This window comes from Rattus rattus, chromosome 9 (assembly GCF_011064425.1).
Source record: "Rattus rattus isolate New Zealand chromosome 9, Rrattus_CSIRO_v1, whole genome shotgun sequence".
In the NCBI taxonomy this organism is placed as follows: domain Eukaryota; kingdom Metazoa; phylum Chordata; class Mammalia; order Rodentia; family Muridae; genus Rattus; species Rattus rattus.
Genome location: NC_046162.1, coordinates 13,574,946 through 13,598,992, shown reverse-complemented (window position 1 = coordinate 13,598,992; position 24,047 = coordinate 13,574,946). Strand labels below are relative to the sequence as shown.

At 50.0% G+C, this 24,047-nt stretch overlaps 1 protein-coding gene across 1 annotated transcript; it reads right to left on the bottom strand.

Annotated features, from left to right (window-relative positions):
• Nucleotides 1-1,325: 1,325 nt before the first annotated feature.
• Tmem114 (transmembrane protein 114) lies at nt 1,326-17,585 on the bottom strand. The gene is made up of 4 exons (XM_032913136.1): nt 16,830-17,585; nt 16,288-16,368; nt 4,471-4,608; nt 1,326-1,727 (listed from the first exon to the last, which is right to left on the bottom strand). The coding sequence occupies exons 1-4, from the start codon at nt 17,044-17,046 to the stop codon at nt 1,495-1,497; spliced, it is 669 nt and encodes a 222-aa protein (XP_032769027.1). The 5' UTR covers nt 17,047-17,585; the 3' UTR covers nt 1,326-1,494.
• Nucleotides 17,586-24,047: the final 6,462 nt, after the last annotated feature.

Genomic DNA, 24,047 nt, shown 5'->3' with positions numbered 1-24,047 from the left:
CTACCACCCCAGTGCTATGTCTATCTGTCTGCCCCATGCTCCCTGCCAAGACGATCACACACTCTAGCCCTCTGAACCTGTGAGTCCCAGCTTTACCATGGTCATGGTGTTTGGTCACAGCAATAGAAAAGTAAGACAGTCCTTAGGATGTTGATGTCACCAAACCAACATCCTAAGGACTGTCACTTGATGGTGTCACTTGATGACAATGTCATTCGAGCATGGTGACATTGTGAAGATATGGTGTCATAATGCTAAGAACAGCGTTGTCATCTAATAACGCCCACCGACGGCTGTGAAACCCACTGGATCACTGGCAACTCCTGCAGCTCCTTCAGCCCAAGGATCCCATCTCTGGGCTGCAGTTCCCAGCGTCTCCTGCTGTACCAAGCTCCACGCACAGAGAGAGCACCCTCCTCTCAGGCTGGGCGATGGCTGACACCTGGCCTTCAAGCTGGATACAGACACAGAGGTGACCATCTGCCATCTGAGGAGTAGACTGTGGTTTCCAGAGCTGTTCTTTATAAGTTGTGGCTGCCCCCTCCCCTCTTCCTCTGAGGGTCTCCTGACAACCCTGGAGAAGTACAGAGGACCAACACTGCCCAGCTGAGTGGTCCAGGGGGTCTCTAGCCTCTGGGATGCATCCGCTAACGTTTCCAAATTCACTGAACCAGAAAACCTTTCCTATAGAGAATTAGGCAGGACTCTCCCAAGTCCTCCACTTCCCTCTTCTCCACCCACTCTGTCACTCCCTACTTCCTTCCTTCACCCTATCCACTTCCTCCTTCACGCCCTCAACCTTCACCCTCCCCACACCCCTCCATCTCCCCTCCCTAACCCTTCCCACTTCCCTCCTTTACCCCCTCCCTCCACTCTTCTCTCCCCCTACCCCTCTATCCACACATACTGACTGAAGAGACTCACTCTGGGAACCTTCCCTCCTTGGTGCTGGGACCCCAGAGCTCTGACATCTCCCTGGTGCTACCCACTGTGTCCTCCTGTCTGTGTCCAGGTTGTGTAAAGCTCAAGGCAGTGTCTGAGGTAAAAAACCCCACACGACCCAGAGACGCTGGGCGAGCAAGCAGGATGACTCCTGAAGAGTCAAGCATGCCAGCGTCTCTGTGCACCTTTGCACAAATTAACTGACCTCGCTGGTCCACTCCGTATCTTCTCCCAAAGAGAAGCTGATCCAAAGGGCAGAGCCAAGGACAAAATGAAGCCAGAGGAGGCGCAGAGTGAGGCAGAGCTGCAAAACTCCCGGGTGACTAGGATTGGCGTTTATTTCAGGTGATATGGGTTCCACACTCCCTCTCCTGCGTCCACCAGAGGCACACAGCACAGGAGAATGGGCAGCCCAGCTAGCACAAAGACAGCAGCCAGAGGGCGCTCATCCTCAGCGGGCCACCACTGGCCCTCTGGCCTCTATTTGGGGAAGAAACGGTCGCCATCCACTGAGATGGGTCTCGGGCCCTGCGCCTCCTGGGTTGGCCAAACTCAGATGGCTTGCTCCTGCCTCTGGCTCAGGCTGATCACGCGCGCGGCTGCCAGGAAGACCACCCCAGTGAGCAGCTCAGATACAAAGCTAATCCAGCCGAGGGCCAGGGACCAGCCAAAACGAATGTCCACCTGATCCAGCAGGGCCCTCTCCTCCAAGAGGCACATTGCCTCTCGGAAGGCGGCTGCCGAGTACGCAATGTAGATGCTGATTCCAGTGAGGGTCACCATGGCTGCAGGGAAAGACGGGGACAACCACTCAGAACTCCTGGCCTGCCCCCTCCTCCCCCTCCCTCCTTCCTTCCCCTCCTCCCTCCTCCCTCCTTTCTCCTCTCCCCTCCCTTTTCCCTCCTCCCTCCTTCACCCCCTCAGCTTCCTTCCTCCCTCCCTCCCTCTTCTTTCGACTCCTCTTCCTCTCACCCCCTTCTCCCTCCTCCCCTGCCTTCTCCTAGCACCTCTGTGAATGAGAAGTCCTAGAAGGAAGCTTTGTCTGCAAAGGCTGACTGATTAAGACTTCAATGTTGTAGAAGGTTGTCCGATCAAGGGGCTTAGAGGGCGGTCAGAGAGCAAACAAGCCCTAGAGCAGCCCTGTCTTACCCTAACTCAGCTACCCAGATGTACCCACCATGAAAAGTGTCTTCATTTACAGCTTTCTTTATTCACTGCTATAAGCATGCCATGAATGTCTACTTCATTGGAACATGATAATTGTAGAGACTGGAGACCTGAATCTATGTTTCCAGGCCATGCCCACTAATATTCTGGTCACTAGTATTCAGCTCCAGGAAAGAAAGAAAAATAAACGTCTATTCTTTTGACATAAGAGATAGTTTTTTTTCCCATACACCTCCTTCTCCTCCTCTTTCTCCTCCCTCATCTTCCTCCCCTACCTTCCTCTCCCTCCTCTGTCTCCCTTACTTCCTCCTCCCTCTCTCCTTTTTTTTCTTCTCTACCCCCTTCCTCTGTTGTGCAAGAGTGTCCTTCCAGCCAAACTGCTGCCTCATCAGGAGTTCTGCTGGGTTGGAGGGGGTGGGTCCAGGATGGTGGCAACTGGACACACCTTTGTTTTGTTATTTTGTTTCGATTTTGTAGTGTAGGGCCTTGCACATGCTAAGCAGATGCTCTTCCCGGGCCTCTGTCTTCCAGCCCCTTATGTGGCCTTCACTTGAAGTATCTTAAACGAATAACTCAGTCCTTTGATGGTGCCAGCCACACAAGCTGCTTGTGCCTCCAGATCAGATAGGGCCACCATCAGTCTTACCTGAGGGTACTGATGTGAGAATTAGCTGCTGAGTGAATTACCACAGCCAAGGCCACGAATAACCACGGGAAGATGGTGCTTCACATTAGCTGTACCTTCCTTGACTTTCCTCCTCTAAAGTTCCCAAGAAATCATCTTTCTCGTATGTGAGTGCATGTGTGTGTGTGTGTATGTGTGTGTATGTGCCCGTGTGTGAGCATGCATGTGTATATGTGTGTTTGCATGTGTTTGCATGTGTGTGCATATGTGTACATGCATGTGTGCATGCATGAGTGTATGTATATGCACATGTGCATGTGTATGCATGTGTTCATGCATACATTCATGTGTGTGTGCTCACATGTGCACATGTGAGATGTGTACATGTGTCAAGAGGACATCCTGTCTGTCACTCACCACCTAATTCTCTTGAGACAGGATCTGTCACTGAACTTGTAGCCAAACTGGCAGTCAGCCCCCACTGTCTCCACTCTTGAATGCTGGGAATATATGTACTCTTGCAATCATGCCTGGATTGTTCCATGGTTGGGGGATCTGAACCTGGGTTCTCTTGCTTGTGTACCAAATGCTCTTACACACTGAGCTATCTCCTAGGCCTCTGTCTTTCTTTCTCTTGTTTTAATTCTGGGAGCCAGGAAGCAACCATCGAGGATGTGGGTGTCACTTTCCCAAAGCCTATCACCAGCTTTGTAAACAGAACTGCCTCAGCCAGTGTCCACCTGCCTGGCTTTTGGTTTGATGTGGTTGATTTAGTTTGGTTTGGTTGGTTTGGGTTTTTGGAGGGTGTGGTTTGGATTTGAAAGATGTGGTTTGCTATGGTATTGTTTTCTGCTTGTAAGCGCTACACTGTATGGTACTATCTGGATTTCAGCTTGAGATCAACACTCGCCCTCCTGGGTGTTGGGATAATAGTGTGTACCACCATGTTCTGATGTGTGTCACCTTCTCACAGTAAACCTTGAGTATTTTCACAGGGTGATACACACGGCTGTGACGTGTGTGTATGGAGTAGCTTAAGAAGTAGTTTAATACATGGGTCATTTCACATGGCTTCTTTTAATGGTGAAACATAAAATCTAGCCTCTCAGCCACACCCAGGTGCAGGGCATTGGCCACACGGTCTATGGGCGCTCACTGTGATCACAAGAATGGACAATAGAGCCCTGAACTCATTACACCTGCTAAATGAAGTCGGGGGCCATTCAACCAGACCTCAGACCCATCTGCAGCTTCCACTCACGGTTCTGTTCTGTCTCCCCACGAGCTCTGTTTACTGAGAACCTGCAGCCAAGTGAAGCCATGTGCAATGTGTCCTTCTGTGCCTGGTCAGTCTGATTTCCCACATCAGAACTGCTACTCAGCAGAAGGGAGCAAAGGCAGTGGGTACCAGGGTCTCTTGTCAACCCACAGCTCTAAACCGGAAACCAAGTCCATCACTGGGAGACCCGATCTAGGCGGTAGATACGACTTTGCGACTTTGCGGCAAGATGCTGGGGATAACTCCCAAGACTGTGCCCCGCCCCCTCCTTCTCTTCCTTCCCCGGAACCAGAGATCTGGGGAGCTTAAGGCTGAAAACCCCTGCCCCTTCCAGCTACTGTCACAATGGGGGCTGGGGTGAAGCCCTTAGAGAAGCTGACAACTGCCCCTAAAGAGGCAGCTGTACTCGCCATCAGTACAACTGTAGAGCCTAGGCTCCGGGCAGGTGTACACCTACCTCCAAAGAGAAAGAGGGTCCCTGTGAGCAGCAGGAGGAGGTGAGCTCGGAGGAGGAAGCTCAGGAACCCGGTCATCCCCCCAAACACCATCACGATCAGACTGAGTGGCAACAAGATCACAAAAGTCCCGTGCATAGCTAAGGAGAGGAGGGGAAGAGGCACATGGGGTCACCAATATCAAGCATCCAATCATTCACATATGATTACCACGTACCCACAATAGTACGACTACGCAACTACTTCAAATGGTAGTTAAGAACATCGGAGACTCCTGAACGCATGGTCTGAACTGTGAGCATCTTTGCAGTTACTGTCTGTACCCTCTAGAGGACAGTGTTGTATCGTTTACTTCTCTCAGTGCAGACTCAAGAGCCCGCTATTCTAATGACTATGAAATCAACAAATAAGTCTATGAGAGAAACGCCACTAGGGCTCCTGGAAAATCTAGTTTCCTTCTAGCTGAGGACAGAGACAAGTGGGTGAGCAGGCGAGTGAATGGGCAGAGGCAGTGGAGAAAGGACAGCTTATAAAACCCCTCTACCCTGGCTCAGCGGTTTAGAGCATGTGTTGCTCTTGCAGGGGGAACCTGGATTTGATTCCCAGCCATGATTAAATTAACTTTTTAAAAATGTATAGGCGTGGCAGAGGCAGGTGGAGCTCTGTGAGTTCAAGGCCAGCATAGTCTACAAAATGAATTCCAGAACAGTTACACAGAGAAACAAAAACACTTGAAAAACAAAACAAAAACCCTATACCCAAATTCTGCCTCTGCCTGGCCCTGTCCCAAAATTACAGACACATTATAAATTCACGGCACATGACTCATTTTATCCTGGGAGGGCATGGACCTAATCTCATCCCACATCCCAAAAGTAACTACACACCCAAAATCCTTGGTGATCTTAATAATAAAACATTGATGCAAATACAGGGGCCAGAGAGATGGCGGCACGGGCACAAGCACTGGCCACAGCGGCCAGAAGACGGAAGGAGGAAGCTAACACTGTGACGTCATCATCAGGTCTTTCCATGCAGGCCGTGCTACACCTGTCTACACACCACACACGATCATGAACAAGGTTTCAAAACTGTCATCCGGGCAGGCTCTGACCATGACCGGGGGGACCTGACTGTAAAAATAGTACAATGGGTGGAAATTGCCCTTTCAATTTTGACCTTTGATGTGGGCACTAGAGATTCAAACTCAGACTCTCACCCTTGTGCCACAAGCTCTTTACTCATTGGGCCATCTCCTCAGCCCCTCCCCCAGGACATGCTAAACTCAGCAGATGGATAGATGCTGTCTGCTAGGAGCCCAGCTCCATGGTCCAGAGACAAAGATGAATAGCTCACAGACAGTACCCGCTGTGGATGAGCTAATAGACTGCACCCAGGGATTAGCATCAAGATCACAGTGCTTCTGAGAGCCACACAATCATCAAAAGCCATTAGATCAACAACCTCAACCACCAGGCAAAGGCACAACCAACCAAAATCTCACCACAGCGAGATGAACTGGAACACATGTGCCCCTCAACTGTCTCGGGATCCACCAAGCACCGGCCACCCACACTCCCGTCCCGAGGGCTCCAGTGTCTGAAAGCCCATAGGCCATAACAAGCTAGGGAGGGTAGCTTCGCAAACCTCAGTTTTCTCATCTGTCAAATGGACAAATGTCAAATCTGAGACCATCTGAGCCTGTGAGTTGAGGACTCAGTACATGAAAGGAAAAAAAAAAAACAGTCATGGAGGGGGCTGGGGAGATGGTTCTGTCCATTAAGCACCTGTTGTACAAACATGGGGACCTGAGTTTGAACCCTTAGCACTTGGAAAGTGGGGTGCAACCGCAGCACCTGTACTAGGGGTGTGGGAAGACGGCTTCTCTTTTGTTTGCTTTGATTCTCAAGACGGGGTTTCTCTGTGTAGCCCTGACTGTCCTGGAACTCAGTCGTTTTACTGCCTCTGCTTCCTGAGCGCTGAGATTCAGTTCTGGGGTGTGGCCCTCCCTGCACACTGCTTGCCGATCGTTCAGGATGCCCTGTGCTCCAAACCAAGTACAAGCAGGCATAAGGGGGGGGTGTGTGGCACACTGAAGAGGTGACTCGTCAGTTAAGAGCATCAGAAGCTCTTCCAGAGGAGCCGGATTTGATTCCAAGCACCCAAGTAACAACTAACAACCATTGTAACTCCAGCTCTAAGGGGGCCCAACATCCTCTTCTGGCCTTCATGGGCACCGCACACAGGAAGTGCACAGACATGACACATTCCCATATAATAATAATAATAATAATAATAATAATAATAATAATATAACAATAATAATAATATCGTTTAAACCAGGCATTGTGGTGCATGCCTACAACCCCAGTAGTTAGGAGGTAGAGGCAGAAGGATCAACAATCCAAAGTCACCCTCAGCTACACAGTGCGTGCTTGTCCAGACTGGGCAACTTGAGACCCTGACACACCAAAAAGCACCAGGAATTTATTTGCTAAGCTTTAGAGTCGAGGTATTTGAAGTCAGAGTCCTTGTTCCCACTGCAGGAGGTGACCCTGCCTCACAGCAGCCACTTTGGGGCAGCAGTCGGCAGCATTGGCTTAGGCAGCTGCACTCTAGGCTCTCCCTCTGCCTCTTCTCTGTGCTTTTCCTCTTGTAAGGACACCCACTCATCACGGGTCTTACTGCCCATTACATTGACCCAAGTTGAGAAACTCAACGCTCTTCCCAAATAACGTCAGTCACCGATCCTGGAACTGAGGGCATGGGCATATCTTTCTTAAATGTGTTCGTTTAATGTAGGGTGACATGCCAAGGCACGTGTGTGGACATCAGAGGGCAGCTGTGTGGGGCCAGGTCTCTCCTTCCACCTTTACGTGGTGCTGTGGTTTGAACTGTTCCCCGTGTTTCTGAACACTTTGTCCCGAGCTGGAGGCAGTGTGTGGAAAGTTGTGGAACCTTTGGAAGAGGACCCCGGCCAGAAACCGTACATCACAGAGGTCCAGTCGGCTTTGAGGCTTTATGGCCTGACCCCATATTCCACTCAGTTTTTGCTTCCTTGGTGTGGATGCAATGTAACCAGCTAGCCTCCCGCTCCTGCCACCATGCCTTCCTGCTGGCCGCCAGGCCTTCCTGCTGGCCGCCACGCCTTCCTGCTGGCCGCCATGCCTTCCTGCCGGCTGCCATGCCTTTCATACCATGATGAGCTCTATCCCTCTGGTACTGTGAACCAAATAAGCCCTTTCTCCATTAAGTTGCCTTTGTCATGGGTAGGGACCCCTAAGGGGCGTGGGTCCTAGAGATGGAACTCGGGCAAGTGCTCCTGCCTACTGACCCATCTCTTGGATCCAGGTGTGTTTGTTAGTGGTGTCATTTACCACAACTGCCATGTACCTTGGATGAGAGACAGTCGGCGAATCATATATGCCAAGGGTAGATGCTCAACAGACGGTAGCTATGGTGACATGGTACCATTATGTGATGGCTGGATGGTATCGCTATCGATCTGAGTGTTACACTGGCTACGGTGAGGACAAGCATCTCCAACGCTTGGTCCCCGGTTTGGCTCGATCAGGAAGTGATGAGAAGAGCAGGATCTGGGGCCTGGGGTAAGGTGTGACTTCCAAGGACACCGTGGGAGCCCGGTGTCTTCTCCTTCTTACATCCTGGCTGGGAAAGGAGCAGTCTCGCTCAGCTGAGTGTTCCCACCACGTCGTCGGTCACCGCAGCCCCAAAGTGATGGGCCCAACTGAGAGCGGCACAGTGTGACCTTTGAATCCACGAGCCCAAACAAACCTCTGTGCTCCTGAGTCGATCTTGCCGGGCGTCCTAATAAGGCAACACTGACTAACCCAGCTGAGGAATGGCAGCAAGCGACCGTGCGCGGCCTGTAACACTGTGTAACTGGAATGCCCGTTCCTCCGTGCGACTTAATGTTCTAGGCACATTAATCTTCTCTTCTTACAGGCTACATAATTTTCCTTAACATCGTGTATACACAGAAACGTCTAGTCATCCTCCATCCAACCCACGGAACCCCTCCCCCCACACACACACTGCTTCAAACGAGCACAGTGTACCTTGTCCTAGAAACGTCACAGAGCTCCTACAGGTAGAATCAACGTTTTAAGATTTTTAAACGTGGGACTGGCTTCCCTCAGACACCCAGAAAGGCTGCCTTCATACCCAAGCCTTCGCACTCCCAAGGAATTGAGGCCCCGCATTAGTCAGCTCCCCATTTGCTGTGGCAAAACTTCTGAGCGAGAGAAAAATACAAAGAAGAAAAGTTTCTTTGGGCTCAAGAGTTTGCAAGGCTGTGCTCACCAGGCTCCCTGGCTCTCAGACTGGTTACAGGGCAGAAATGCCACAACAGAAGAGAGCTACTCATCTCTAGCCATCCAGGAAGAGATGGCGGCCTGGGGAGGGGGTGGGTGGGTAGGGGGTGGGGGCGGGGCGGGGGAGGAGTGGGGGGCGGGGAGGACGCAGCACTCCTCAGACTCTTCCGCCAGCCCGCTCCTCCTAAAGCTCGTCAGCTCAAACTCATCCACAGATTCAGCCAAGGATACAGCCAGTACCACTCAGTGACCTCCCTGCTCTTGGCATCCAGTGACCTCTCTCTCTGCCCTCGCCACTCTCTGGGGCGACCTCTCCACAGACCAAGACTGTGAGAGAAGATTCCATATCCAAAGCAGGACCGATTGCCGCTTGCTCTCTGCACCCCACCTTGGCTGCAGCACTCGGACGAAATCACACATTATTTCCCTCCTATGCCCAGAGCTTCGTGACATTGCGTGTTTTATGTCCCCCTCTCTGGTTCCGCCCCCGCGCTTCCATTCTCATTTCACACCCAGCTCAGTTTTAATTTTCCACACGACTGCAGCGCCCGCATGTACATCCAGAATCCCAGGAAACCCAGTCTGGTGATTTTCCCCCTAACCTCCTCATCTCAGAGATAGCCAGGCCAGGCCAGGTCCCCAGCCTTGGTCAGCCACTATTGCCTGCCTGTTTTCCTAGGAAAAGCATTTGACTTTCTGAGTCTTCATCTGACCAGCTTGATCATGATCACCTGCTCGAAAGAGACACAGCTGAAGATGTGGATCTGGAAAAACCAGGCGTGCCTCTGAGAAGCACATTCTAGCTCACCCTCCAGAACTGTGAGGCTTCTGGCTGTTTTGGGAACATACTGACCCAATCCTATCTCCTTCCTATCTCCTGTCTCTGTTTGCTCAGCCTCCTCAAAATTTCTTGCCTGAGGCAGAATAGCCCGAAATTCTAGGGGGGGGGGTACGTGCACATGTGCGTGTGTGTGTGTGTGTGTGCGTGTGTGTGTGTGTGTGTGTGTATGTATTCGTGCAAGACAGACTCTCTGTCTCTTGACCATCCACCTACTGGTACTGGGGCAACAAGCACGGGCCATAGCTGATGGGTTTTTGTTTTCCAGGGGGCTTTGAGTTTTGGTTTGGTTTGGTTTTGGCTGTTGTTTGGACTGGTTTTTGTAGGTTCTGGTTATCAAGCTTGAGTCCCCATGCTTTCATGTCAGGTCAGCTCCCCACGCCTACGGTCTTGTTCATGCATTGCACTAAAATTGCACAGCATCATCCAACAGACAGGAAGTAGACTGCCAGGGTTCAAGTCCCAAACCTGCCAGCTATTATGCAAATGTAACTCGCCTACCCCACCCCACCCCCGAGTGTACCATGTTTTCTCACCTACAATATTGAGTATGATAATAATAGGTGTGATATTGATATAGGCTGGCTGTGGCGGAGATTAAATCAGTTGATATGTGTTGCTATGTGTGAAGAGATAAGACTAGTGCTTGGCCCAGAGGAGCCAATGCCAGACAGGTAGCCCAAGGCTAGTGTAAAATAAATGCATACTAAATGAAGCAGTGGGTCAGGATGGGGAAATGGCTCAGGGGGTGAAATGCTTGAAACGCAACCATGAGGGCCTGAATTCAAAACCCCAGCATCCACACTGACACCAGGTTGGCAGCGCCCACTTGTAACCCCGTAGGTTGGGCAGGGAGAAATCGGGTCACAGGGGCTCACTGCCAGCCGTCTAACAGAAACGGAGCTCCAGGTACAGGAGAGACTCTGTCTCAAAAAAAAAAAAACAAGGTACAAGGTTATAGAGGAAGAAACCCAACATCAACCTTGGCCTCCACAAGTTTATGACTAACATGTTCGTGCACACAAACACACACACACACACACACACACACACACTACACACCACACATACACACACACATGAAAACATTTTTAAAAAAACTTTATTATTGTGTTGTGCATGCGTGCATATGTATTAGAGAGATCATGTCTCTATCATATCTGATCTGATCATGTGTGTCATATCATGCATGTAGGGTTCAAAGGACCCCTTTGTGGAGTCAGTTCTCTCTTACCATGTTTCCATGGGTTCTGGGGACGAAACTCAAACCTATGGGCTTGCCCAGCAAGCACTTTACCCACTGAGCCATGCTACCAGCTTCCAGAAATCTCTAAAGTAAACACATCTCCAATTACTAGTTCCATTTTACATTAAACATTTAAGCGTTAATTGAGCTCCTACTGTATACAGATACTATCCCTGGATCTTTTCATATAGAATCCCATTTCCTCCCAGAAGAACCCACCTACAGACATGGGTGACTGCTAAGAATACACACAGGTGGGTAAGTTGCAGTCAAGAGTTCCCACTTCCTATCCCTTGTCTTTAAGGGGCCGATGCCATTTCCGTGCCTTTATAAAGAGATCACAAGGCCTGGTGTAGTGTTGCACACCAATCTTGTCTGGGAGGGATAATAGATAGATAGATAGATAGATAGATAGATAGATAGATAGATAGATAGATAGATAGATGGATGGATGGTGTCAGCCTGGCCAATCAGCTTACAGCATATTTTTAGCTTCACGCAATTGGCTCAACACACAGGCACATGACCTAATCTGGCTCAATGGGATACCTGACTGGAAGTCTCAGCAGCACAGAGGCCCCTCCCTACTGGGCTGCAGGACTCAAGGTCAAACAGACCCCCTTCCAAGGCGGTCTCACAGAGGGGGAAAAGAGAGGGAGCCCCAGGGATCCCAACACACTGGACTGCCTCAAAATCGTGGGCCAGCCATTCTTCCTCTTTCAGTTGGCATAATCAACATTTCTGTCATTTACTACAGAGAGATTCCTGACTGACACCCCTAGTCTACTGACTGCATTTAGAGAGCTGAGTGAGAACCTCCTTGCCCCCAAAAGCATTTGCCTAGAGTGAATCTGAAAGCCAAATAAATACTCTCAAGCCAGGATTATCAAGACTCTGCTACTGGGCCGGAGAGATGGCTCAGCGGTTAGGAGCACTGACTGCTCTTCCAGAGGTCCGGAGTTCAATTCCCAGCAACCACATGGTGGCTCACAACCATCTGTAATAGGATCTGATGCCCTCTTCTGGTGTGTCTGAAGACAGTAACAGTGTACCCACATACATGAAATAAATGAATAAAACTTTTAAAAAAATAATAGAATATAGAATTATCTAGATCTGGTTGGCCTCTGAGCATGTTTGTCTTGATTGTTGGTTGAGGTAGGAAGATCCACTCTGAATGTAGAGGCCTTATTTCACCCATGGGGCCCTGGATGACATAGAGAAAGCCAGCATGCAGAGAAAGTACAAGCAAGGAAGCAAAAATCCATCCACCCCTCTTCGCTGTTGACCATGGCTGCAATTACGTTCCTGCCTTGACTTCCTCAGAACAGTAGACTGTAAATGGGAATTGTAAATCAAATAAGTCCTTTCTTGCCTAAATTGCTTTTGTCAGGGTGTTTTGTCACAGTAACAGAGCTCCCTCTGGAGCAGATGGCATTCTCTGTCCCCTGACTGGAAGAGGTAAGGAGTTGGGCCATCTGCTCCTGAACTTTGCAAGTCTGCTCACATGTCTCCTCCCAGATGGCCAAATGGAATCAACAAGCAGTGGTGATGGGGTTGGCCCAGCCACTCTGCCTGCGGGGGTCAGAACGCACTCAAGTGGTCCCTTGGCAGGCGTGGGTTTCTGCCCATCCATGCTTACCGGGACCAGCTTAGGGAGTTGACTCAGAACACTGTTGTCAACCTGTCTCTCTGGCCAATGTAGCGGATCTTTAAATGGCTGGAACATCTTTATACCATAAAGAGCTTGGGCCAAACACAAAATTCACTTATGGGGAAAAACCAATTCTGAGAAAAAGCTCTCTCTGGGGGTGATTTCAATGAGTGTGCAGTCCGAAGGGGCAGCATGCCCTCATTCCTGGCTAATACAAAGAAGATAACAGCAGCCCAGCTCCGGGATGAACATGGAGCCAATCACCCACCACCCGGACTTATTAAAGGCAACTCCCAAATTCCTCCCTCACCACAAGATTGGAGGGAGGCCATCGAGATGGTTCCTCGGGTAAAGTGTTTGCCGTGCCTGTCTCACGGCCTGAGTGCGTCCCCAGATGAAGGTCAGGAGAACCAGCTCGTGAAGTTGTCCTTTGATCTACACATGGACGTCACACACAATAATAGTAGACATAATTTTAAAAGCTCTCTGTGTAACAGGAAGATTTTAAAAAGAAAAGGAAAGAAAGAAAAAGATTAGAAAGAAGACGGTTCCTGCCCTCAATGGGAGGGAGCTGAGGCCCAGACAGGTGGAGGAAATGCCCAAGGTCACACATTAAGCTGCTGCTTAGACTTACATCCCAGGTGAAGAGCTGGATGAGTGAAGCTAAGAATCTGTCTGTTTCTCAAGCTCCGGGTGGGGGGAGCAAGCTGGTGGAGGGGGGAGTGCTGTTGCAGCAGCAAGTGGAGAGGAAAGCCCACCCAGTGTCAACTCTCTCTATGTGGATCCCAGGGGATTCACCTCTAAGCAAGGTGAAGGTGAATGACAGCACAGACCTGACAATGAGTCACCAATGTGTATACAGGTAAAAGAAGGAGTCCAGAAGGGGTTTAGTGAGGAAGGCCATGAGTCAGCCAAGCCCTTCTTAGAGGCACTACACGCAACAACCAAAAAGCAAAGTGGGGTCTTGACGGTGTTCGTTTGATCGTGCGATGTCTTGTTTTATCATTGTTGGTATTGTTTTATCCCTCAGTGCTGGGGGTAAACCTAGGACTTGGTGCATCCTAGACAAGTCACTGAGGTGTGTCTCCAGAACATTTTCAACTGTTAGCTTAGTGTAGGCTGCCCAGGTTAAGGTTGAACTCACGTTGGAGCTCAGCAGCCCTTAAACTTTTGGTCTTCCTGACTCAGCCTCCTAAGTGTTTTATATTTTTCGTTCCTGGTTTGGATGGCATCCTTAATGGAGTTGACATTTCATTTTGATCAATGTGGAAATTAGGTTTTCAAAGGCCAAGAAGCATACCCCAGGATCAAGAGGGCCAGAGAAGGCGCTGAGTTAGGACTAGACCCTTCTCTCCCCTACTTCAAACACAGAATTCTAGATGATTCTGAAGCAGTAGTACTTAAACAACAGCCAAAGCACCTCTCAGTGCAGCTGGAATACAGGGCAGTTCAGAATGTCCACACCCCTCTTCAGCTCCGCATAGGGGATGGCCACAGGGGAGCCTCCGGCAGTGAAAACTTACACAGAGTTGTGCCGGAGCTCACAAGGGCCAGTTAAGATTTGGGGGATTTTGTGAGCAGGTAATATTATGCTGACAATTTAAAACTGGTCAAAGTGGAAATACAGCACAGAGGGCTAATATTATAAGTAAAGGGCTTTAATTTTTTTCAAGAGCGCTATCTATTAAATATTTCCCAGAATGCTACTGGACTTGAGAGAAACAGCTTGGTTCCAGTCATCTATTTGTACATCCATCCACTCACTCCTCAAACCATCTAGTCATTCACTAATCCATCCATCCATTCATCTACTCTCATCCACTCATCTGTTCATCCACTCTCATCCATCCATCAGTTCATCCACTCACCAACCATCTATCTAGTCATTATTCCTTCATCCATCCATCCACTCACTCATCCATCTATCCAGTCATCCATTAATCCATCCATCCATCCATTCAGTCCTCAAACCATCTAGTCATTCACTAGTCCATTCATCCCTTCATCCACTCACTCATCCACCTATCCAGTCATTCATTCCTTCATCCATCCATCCATCCATTCATCCATCCGTCCATTCATCCACTCACTCCATCTATCCATTCATTCCTTCATCCATCCATTCATCTACTCACCATCCATCTAGCAAGCCATTCATTATCTATCCATCCATCAACTCATCCACGGGTCCATTCACGTTCATATGTGTATAATTTTGACCCATAATAATAATATAATAATATATAATAATATATAATATATAATATATAATAATATAATATATAATAATATATAATATTATTATAATATATAATATATATAATATATAATAATATAATAATATAAATATATAATAATAGCTTGCATTCACTCTCATATTTGTTCTGCAGACTTTTGCTTTGAGATCTGCTGTCTGCCAGGTTCTGTGCTAAGTATAGACAATCCAACAATGGGCAGGGTAGAGATAATCCCTGCCTTCATGGAATTTACAGTCTAATGAGAAAGTCAAAAAGCCAAATGACCTGCTCAATGAGACAGAATTAGCAAGGCTAAGCTGGTAGGTAGGAGCAGAGAGACATCAGGAAGAGGAATCCGCACTTGAAAAGTCCTATGGCAAGAGGAAGTCCTCTGAGAAACAGAGGGAAGAGGTAGAGAAGAAACAGAGAGGCTGGCTTGGGTAACTTCCTAAGCCACAGGCGGTCGTCCAAGACCACCCACATCCAAGGTCTGTGGTCGTCCATCCTCATTTCACACTCAGATCCCCTCTAGGAGACCCTTCCTAGTCTCAGTTGCCAAGTGAAAGCCAAAAATAGAGATGATAATCCAGACCTGGTGCTGAATGTAAGTCCAGCCACTCACGTGGCTGAGGCAGGAGGATAGCAAGTCCAAGGCCTGACAGAGCTGCAGTGCGTGTTCAAGGTCAGGCTAAAAAACTTAGTGGCACTCTGTTCAGAAAAGAACAGAAAAAAAGAAGAAAAGAGAGATGGGGATAGAGTTCAGTGGTAGACTGTTTGCCCATATGAGCACGGCCCTGAGTTTAATACCCAGTACTGAAGCAGTGGTGGAGAGAAGTGGGAGGTACCAACTTCTAGCAGGGTGGTACAGCCCTAAATTTCAATAAACAAAATTATGCCCTTTTTTCCGTCCTTCCACAGGGTCCATTCAAGCCTCTTCCCTCTTTTATATTGAGCTTCACTTCTCTAAGGAGTTGCAGACCCTGTAAGAGATGCTGGGAAAACCAGCTGCCAACAAGGCACATGTGACAGTCCTTGAAACAACAGGCTGTTCGCCTCCTCCTAAGTACCTGCTTTAAATCAGGCCACACTTTCTACGGACAAGCTAGCTGGCCCTCCGTCTACCGGACAAGACCTTTCATTCAGCGCTCACCATCCAAAAGTGTTCGGAAGCCATCATGGCTCCCCCACCTTCTTTCGTGAGGGTTGCCACTCAAATGCAATTGCTCGTGTAGTGACGTCCTTTCTCCGCACAAGTCCACGAGGATCTTGAGGGCACTGCCTGGATTTTAGTTCTCGCTCAGTCACCAAGCTGCTTGTGCACAGGGCTGTCTGTTGGTTGGATGAATTCTGCCCGCCTTCGAGTTAAAAAGAATGGCCCCGCCCCCAGGCACAGCCCCACTACCCAAGGCCTCCATGACCACCGCATTTCGGGAACCCAAGTTTGGAGAAAAGCATCAAAACTGAGAGGCGGAAAGGGATTGTTCCCTCCACCCATTGTCCCCAGACTTACTGAGAAGTTGTTTGCTGGAGTCACTGACCGTCACATTCTCCTGCCAGAAAGGGTTCATCAGTGGCGTGCAGGTGCTCTGGACTGATGGGAGGAAGAAGTTTCACGGACAGATCCCTGAATTTTCCCCAACCCCCGCCAAAGCCTCCCTAGATATCTCACACCCAAGAAACCAAAGGGGTGTTATGCCCTTGTAAGCTGAGCACCTCTCATTTTTGCAGGCCAGCCTCTCTCTCTGTCTGTCTCTGTCTCTGTCTCTCTGTCTCTGTCTCTCTCTCTGTCTCTCTCTGTCTCTCTCTCTCTGTCTCTCTCTCTCTCTCTCTGTCTCTCTCTCTCTCTCTCTCTCTCTCTCTCTCTCTGTCTCTCTCTCTCTCTCTCTCTCTCTCTCTCTCTCTCTCTCTCTCTCTCTCTCTCTCTCTCTCTCTCCCAGCACCCCTAAGTGCTCGGTACTGTGAGCACTTGAAGTTGAGATAGGAATATGAGGCAAGCAACAGGTCCCAGGTACGGCACCAAGGTGAGAGCGCGGACCCCTAGATGACCCTTACCCCGGCAAGTCCTCCAGAGTCCCGAGTGGGAGCTCAGAGGCTCGGACTGGCTGCGGTTAGCGGGTCCCTGGTCCCGCATCCTCGGGCTGCTCTTTTCCAGTCTCTCGGTGTCGATGATGTACCAGAAGTCGGTGCCGATGGCCGCTGCCAGCAGCACGAAGCTCAGAGCTCCGCTCAGCGCCGCCGCGCCCGCCAGAGCGCCCAGGCTCACCCGCATCTCCCAACGTAGGGCCCCCGGGCGCCGGCTCCTGTCCACGCTCTTCGTCTGTTCACTGCACTCCAGATTCTCCAGCGTGGATCTGGAATCCGGCTCAAACTCTGGCTCCACCGCTCTCACCTAAGCGATTCCACTTGCACGTGCTCCGGCCCAGACAGGAGACCTCAGGGATCCCTGTCCCCCGCAGACCTCCACCCTGGTGCCTTCCGACCCTCCTCGGAGCCCGGGTCCGACACCAGCACCGGCGCCACCTCCTCATGCAGCTACAACCTGTGCCCGGTGCTCAGTTCCAGCGTGCTCCTTCCTTCTGGCTCTCCACTCTCCTACTCAGGCCCCCCAGACCTCCGACTACTGCCTCCACTTCCCTGCCTCAGCCTCCACGAACCCCTCCAGCCGCTCCCCGCCCCTGTCCGCCTCAGTCCTCCTCGTTCTCCCCACACCTCTACCTCGGCGCCCCCAGTTCAGCCCCCGTCTACCTTCGCTTCTCACAGCTCCGGTTCAGGGCGAGCGCCCTGAAACCTCAGGAAGACTGGGCTCCCGAGGCAGGCAGGCTGGACTGAGGGAGGTGCCAAGGGGGCGGTGCTGAGGAGAAGGCGGACTTCAGACACTAGGGAGTCAGAGGAGGGTGACTTTCTCTAGTCTGGGGTTGCAGAATCTCCTGCAAAACCTCCTTCTGGGGCGCTTTTGATTCCAAAATCCTTCAAGTAATTTTCCTGGACTGGCTACAAACGGAAAAGGTCGGATTTTGATTTACTTTGTTTTTTGGCACAAAAAGTCTTTGAAGTAATAGGGAACGTTAGGTTCCGGACTCTATTTTCTTTGTCACCAAAATCTTCATCATCACAGCCACCACTTCACTAACACCACTACCCTAACCGCCACCCCACCATCTGCATCACCACTACCACCACCACCACCACCATCAGCCTCACCATCTCTACCGTGGCCCACACCCCACCATCAGCACCAACAACAACCACCTCACCCTCACCCCCATCACCACGACCAACAGCAACCACCATCCCACCCTCACCCCACGTCACCACGGCCACGCCAACAGTAATAACCATCCACACCCTCTCCATCACCATCACCAACCTCGTCACCACTGTTCCCAGCAGCCACACAAACTCCCGTTACCATTCTTTTCCTTACCACGGTCGGTGTTATCAACGGTGCCATTCCCTTCGTCAGCACAGACCCTCTCACTCCTTAGGAAACACTTCCGAAGCCAGCACGTCTGGCGCTCAGACCCACGCGAAGAAGAAAGGGCACGGGCAGCCCAAACACAGCTCCGACTTTCCAGTCCTAAAGCAAGACACCCCGAGAAAACACTCCTGTGTGTATGGCTGTGGGAGTGAAGGAAGCAGATCCTAAGCGGCAGAGATGGCCTACCTTGGGGGCTGCAGCTCTCAATGGCCCCCTCACTGCTGCCTTCTTGGCTGAGAGCTCAAACCCTTGACGCTGCAGTGATACAGTCTTACAGAACTGTCATGCTCAAGTCCAAGAGTGAATAGGGATGAGTGACGGGGTGAGGGAGGAGGGTGTCTCAGTCAGTCTTTGAGGAAGCAGCATTGATCCTGAGATGTGGCTGAGACAGCAGCCTACCCTGCCTGCAGGAGGGTGAAAGTTTGGTACATCCACAGAAGTTTCAAGAATCTGGTGAGGGAACAGGGCTTAGAAGAAAGAGACAAGAAGGTAGAAGGCAATGGTATACGGGTGTGCAGACTCCTGAGCGGGACTTGGGATTTCAGAGCTCATGGAATGACGGTTTAAATCTCTGGAAAGTCTAAGTAGGAGACTGAAATGTTCTCCATGGTGAGGGGGACAAAACCCCCAATATCTGCGATATTACTGTGTACCACCAAATGGCAAGAAGCAAGAACGGTTAAGGTGAGGGAGCTGGAACGATGGCTCAACGGGTAAGAGCCTTTACTATACAAGGATGATAAAAGTACAAAACCCCAGAGTGCACGTAAGAAAATAGACAGGGTCATAGGCACTGTAACCCCAGCTCCGAGTGGAAAGGGCAAAGACAGGAGGATTGCCAGGGCTTGCCGATTGACAGCCTAGCTCCGATTCAATGAAAAAGCCCGTCTGAAAACAGCAAAGCGATGTAGACCGGAATCACCCCACCCCCAGTCCATGGCACGAGTGAGAAGGTGCACACACAATCCCGTACACACACAACACAAAAACAGTTTTAACAGGTGTTAGCTGAGGAGATACAGCAGAAGAAAAGCAAGGGTCCTGACGCTCAGGCTAGGCTAGTAGCATGGCGAGCAGGGAAGGAAGGGTACGTAGTGCTTTAAATCGAGGTTAGACTCGGTAAGGACAGCAGTAAATTAGTGTAGAGAACTGTGCTGCCAGCGTTTTCCATCTTCATCTCCTTCCTCACCCTCACCTTCGTTCTCGGCGGCGGCGGCGGCGGCGGCATGCTCGTTACCCAGGAAACCCTAACGAGACCCCGGGTTTCACTTGCTCTGGCTTTCTAAAGTCACTAATTGTGGAAGTCGCACAGCCAGGCAATGGTCTCCTACGGCTTTGCTGTAAATGACACCTCTGGCTGAAGCAACCTAATGAGTTAAACACTCTTCCTCCACAAACCTTACCTCTCCCAGTCCTCGGAGGCAAGTGTCTTTGCTCTGCAATCCCTGATCCTCCAAGGACAGTAACTTCTTTCTATCTTTCCTTGTCGCCTGAATAAAAGACACCTCTTGTATCCCAAGTTATCACAGCAGAACGAACAAACTATCCTTGGGAGGCGATAAGTCATGGGACCTTTAAATTGGTTACTTTTCTCTGGATTTACAGAACCCAGAATACAACTTGTAAATAATGGCAGCCCACGAATCAGAGTAGCCCCCCCTGAAATTTGTAAGCACCTCGTGATTTGTAATTTGACCACTGCCTGCCTTTCAGAAAGGCCTCCGCAGGACTCCCTACATAAGCCTCATGCTGGGAACCCCCCAGGAGGATGGTGTTAGTTGGTGCTGATGATAACTCCCACCTCCTAGCATCTTTATCCTGCAACAGTAGAGTGGCCTTTCTAGTGGGGAGCCGTGCACTTGGATTCAAGTCTCACAGTTGCCAGTTCACAGAGCTATCAACTGCAAAATGGCATCTCTTATTCTGCACAACTTTCTGCTGCACCATCGTCATCCACCATCTCGAAGACCATCTGTCTCTCCCCTGATGGTATGTGTGTGTGCGCGTGAGCGCATGTGTACATTTGCTCACTTGAGCATGCACATGTGGAAGCCAGAGGCCAACTTTGAGTGTCTTCCTCGAGCCTGCTTTGTTGAGACAGGGCCTCTCAGTGAATCTGAATGTCACTACGTGAAGCCTGACTGCCTGACCTGCGTCCCGGAGATCCACCTGTCTCTGTCCCTCTCCGAGCACTGCAGCTACAGGTGGGCTCCGCCATGCTCAGCTTTTACGTGGGTGTAAAAGGAACTGATGAGTAGGTCCTGAGCCTACTTAACAATCACTGTACACACTGTACACACTGACCCAATTTCCCACCAGTCCTTTTGCTTTTAAACTCTGCTGTGCTTTATCATCATTTTCATTTGAAACATCACCAAAAATGGTTCACACCAGCAACCTACAAAGGTGAAATTTGACTGCACCCAGGCCTAATTACATCTAACAGATTTGCTCCTCTCCTCTCCTCTTCTCTCTTCTTCTCTTCTTCTTCTTCTTCTTCTTCTTCTTCTTCTTCTTCTTCTTCTTCCCCTTCTTCCTCTTCTTCCTCCTCCTCCTCCCTCCCTCCCTCCCTCTTTCTCTTCTCTCTCTCTCTCTCTCTCTCTCTCTCTCTCTCTCTCTCTCTCGATTGCTTGCTCTAGCTCTTGCTCTCTCCCCCCCTTCTCTCTTCTCCCTTCCCCCCCCCCCCTTCCCCCCCCTACTCCTCCTTTCACTTGAGATCAGACTTCATTCTCCAGTTGGACTCCCACTTGTGGCACTGGAGACGGTCCTTCTCACAGCCTAGCAGGACGACTCTCTTCCTCAGTGGTGCCAACCAAACTTTGAGAAATAGGAAGCTCATTGGCCCATTTTTGGCTGAATCATCTTTTCTGGTTACATGAATCATCCCTGTGGGTCTGAAGATGATGATGGGCAGGTTGGCCACACCTGGGTCACCTACGCAGAGTGCCACCATAACCGTGTGAGTTGAGGGATAGCGATTGCAAGAATAGACAATAAGAACATGAGATGCACGATTAAATTGGAACTTCAGATTCATGTTTCAAAGTCTTTCACATGAAGATCTCCAAAACCAGACATGGCAGTATATATATATATAAAATCCCAGCACTTGGGAGACTGAGGCAAAAGATCAGGAATTCAAGGTCAGCTCCCAACATATAAAGAGTCCAAGGCTGGCCTAGGTTATATGAAACACCCTCATTACTCACAAAAGGATATGAGATATACTTTTAAAAATTGTGTGATGTGTTTGTCTGAAGTTCAAGTTTAACTTGGTATCTGCATTTTACATGGTGAACCCATTCGGCTCTCCAGGAAGGAAAACCAAGATACATGTACCAGTGTGGCTCCACATGCCGCTTCCCTCCTCAGAATGTCCTGGCACCGGTCTTGCACCAACTGTGAAGGAAACAGTTCTCTTAGACAATATTCAATGACACCGCTTGTGCATATGTTTTATTTGGGGTGAACAAGGGTTGTATAAACCTTGGAGAGTGGGACTAGGCTTTTAAGGTGAACTTACAGTGGCCGAGGCCTAGGGTACTGGAAAGGCCTCCTTGGCATGGAGAGGCACTCCAGGTGCTTACCAGGTTTTTATTGGGAGAAAGGAAATTAAACCTATAATTTTGCCAAGGATTATGTGACATTTCTCATGGAGAGGAAGTGGGGGTCAGGCTCCCAGATAAGGTCAGGCAGAGGAGAGAAAGCCCCTCTGGAAAGGGCGCCCTCCACTTTACACTGAGCTCAGGTGGACTGTGACCTTTCTTTCTTTTTTTTAATTGGAAATATTTCTTTATTTACATTTCAAATGTTATTCCCTTTCCCCAATAAGATGTTCCCCTGGCCACCTCCCAACATTCCACCGCACTGGGGGTCCAACCTTAGCAGGACCAAGGGCTTCCCCTTCCACTGGTACCCCAACAAGGCTATTCTCTGCTACATATGCAGTTGGAGCCCTGGGTCAGTCCACGTATAGTCTTTGGGTAGTGGTTTAGTCCCTGGGAGCTCTGGTTGGTGGGCATTGTTGTTCTTATGAGGTTGCAAGCCCCTTCAGCTCTTTAAATCCTTTCTCTAATTCCTCCAATGGGGGTCCTGTTCTCAGTTCAGTGGTTCGCTGCTAGCATTCGCCTCTGTATTTGACATGCTCTGGCTGTGCCTCTCAAGAGACATCTATATCTGGTTCCTGTCAGCATGCGCTGCTTAGCTTCATCAATCTTATCTAGCTTTGGTGGGGCAGACTCTGAATGGCCGTTCCTTCTGTCTCTGCTCTTCCCAACTTACCAGAGCCAACCTTGTGGACGATCACAGTAAAGCCACTAGATACCCTTATATCTAGCATGAGCATGTCCCCTAGTGGCCTTCTCACCAGTAGAGGACATCCTTAGAGGTTTCTATGTAGAGATGACTAAGGGATAATCTAGCTGAACTGTGCCCAGCCACTCTGAAAGGATGATATTTGAGTGATGCTTCTTAATAATGCTAGGTGGGGGAAGATCCCATCAAATACTGTATAGCATCATGACTCAGCTGTCAACCACAGAGCCCTGGTCAACCATGATGGGTCCTGATGTAGGAGCCAAGCACCAGGGCTCTGACAGTGGAAGTGTGACCAGGCACTCGGCTTCCAGAGACAGAGACAGAGAGCAGCCCCAGAGGCTAGGTCTGAGTCTTAAAGCAGCATCCAGCAGGCTGCCTGAGCCTTGATTTCCTCACCGACCCCGGCTGTGGACTGGAGTCCTGTGTGGAGCTTCAGGCCAAGTCATTAGAGGCTGTGGAATGTACCACAAACACTGGAGAGGGGAGAAGGGGGAGGGAGGGAGGGAGGGGAGGGGGAGGGAGGGAGGGAGGGGGGGGGGGAGGCTGTAAGGACAGGCAATGGCAATGGGCAGTTGTCTATCAACTTGGTTAGATCTGGAATCTGCTGTGAAGCAGGCATTCTGAATGGGTCATTGAAGTTTTCACAGGAAGGATTAGCTAGGGATGGGATTGGGGTGGGGTGGAGCTCTGGGGGGTCGTGGGGAGTGCCTTCCAGCTGTTTGAGCAGAGGAAAAGAGATCTGAGCAAAACCTTTATGCTGCTTGCCTGCCTGGCTTGGTTTCCTGCTGAAGCCCGCCCTCCTGTTGCTGCCACCCCAGTGCCATCACCATTCTTCACTGACCCAGAATCTAGCTTCTCCAGTCTCCTAACATGGCCTCCGTGCTAGTCTGGGAATGTAGAGAGAGCCCAGCTTTGTGGGCTACAGCTCTGTGGGCTGGGCCTCGTAGCCTCTCTGGTATGCAGATGGAATCTTTGACCTTCCAGCCCATAGCATGTGAGATAATTTGATAAACCTCCGTGTGTAATATATATTCACTCTGTCGGCTCATCTCTCGAAAGAATCCAAACACCACAGTGGAGTTCGTCTTTCACCGTGAAGCCTGGAGCATTGCTCGAGAAGTCAGCAGGACTTAGTCTGGCTCTCGTCTCTCTTGCTTACCAGCATGTGAACTTGGGTAGCCACTTTTTTCTGTAGCCTCAGTTTACCTATCTATAACGTTCTGGTTGGTGATGTCCTTCCAACCACAGGGTCATCTTCCCAGTGTGCAGTCTTTGTGTGAGGATAATAGTCCCTGGCCACCCTGATCTTTATGACCTCATTAAAGGGTTGTTTTTTTTTTTGGGAAGGTCATACCCTAAGGTCCTGAAGTCTGTGTATTTGGGGGGAGAACACTAGACAATGACACACAGATGTCAGACCTGCTCTGTGGGGACTCAGGCCAGCTGCAGCTATCACCACCCCTTTCTTCCTCTCT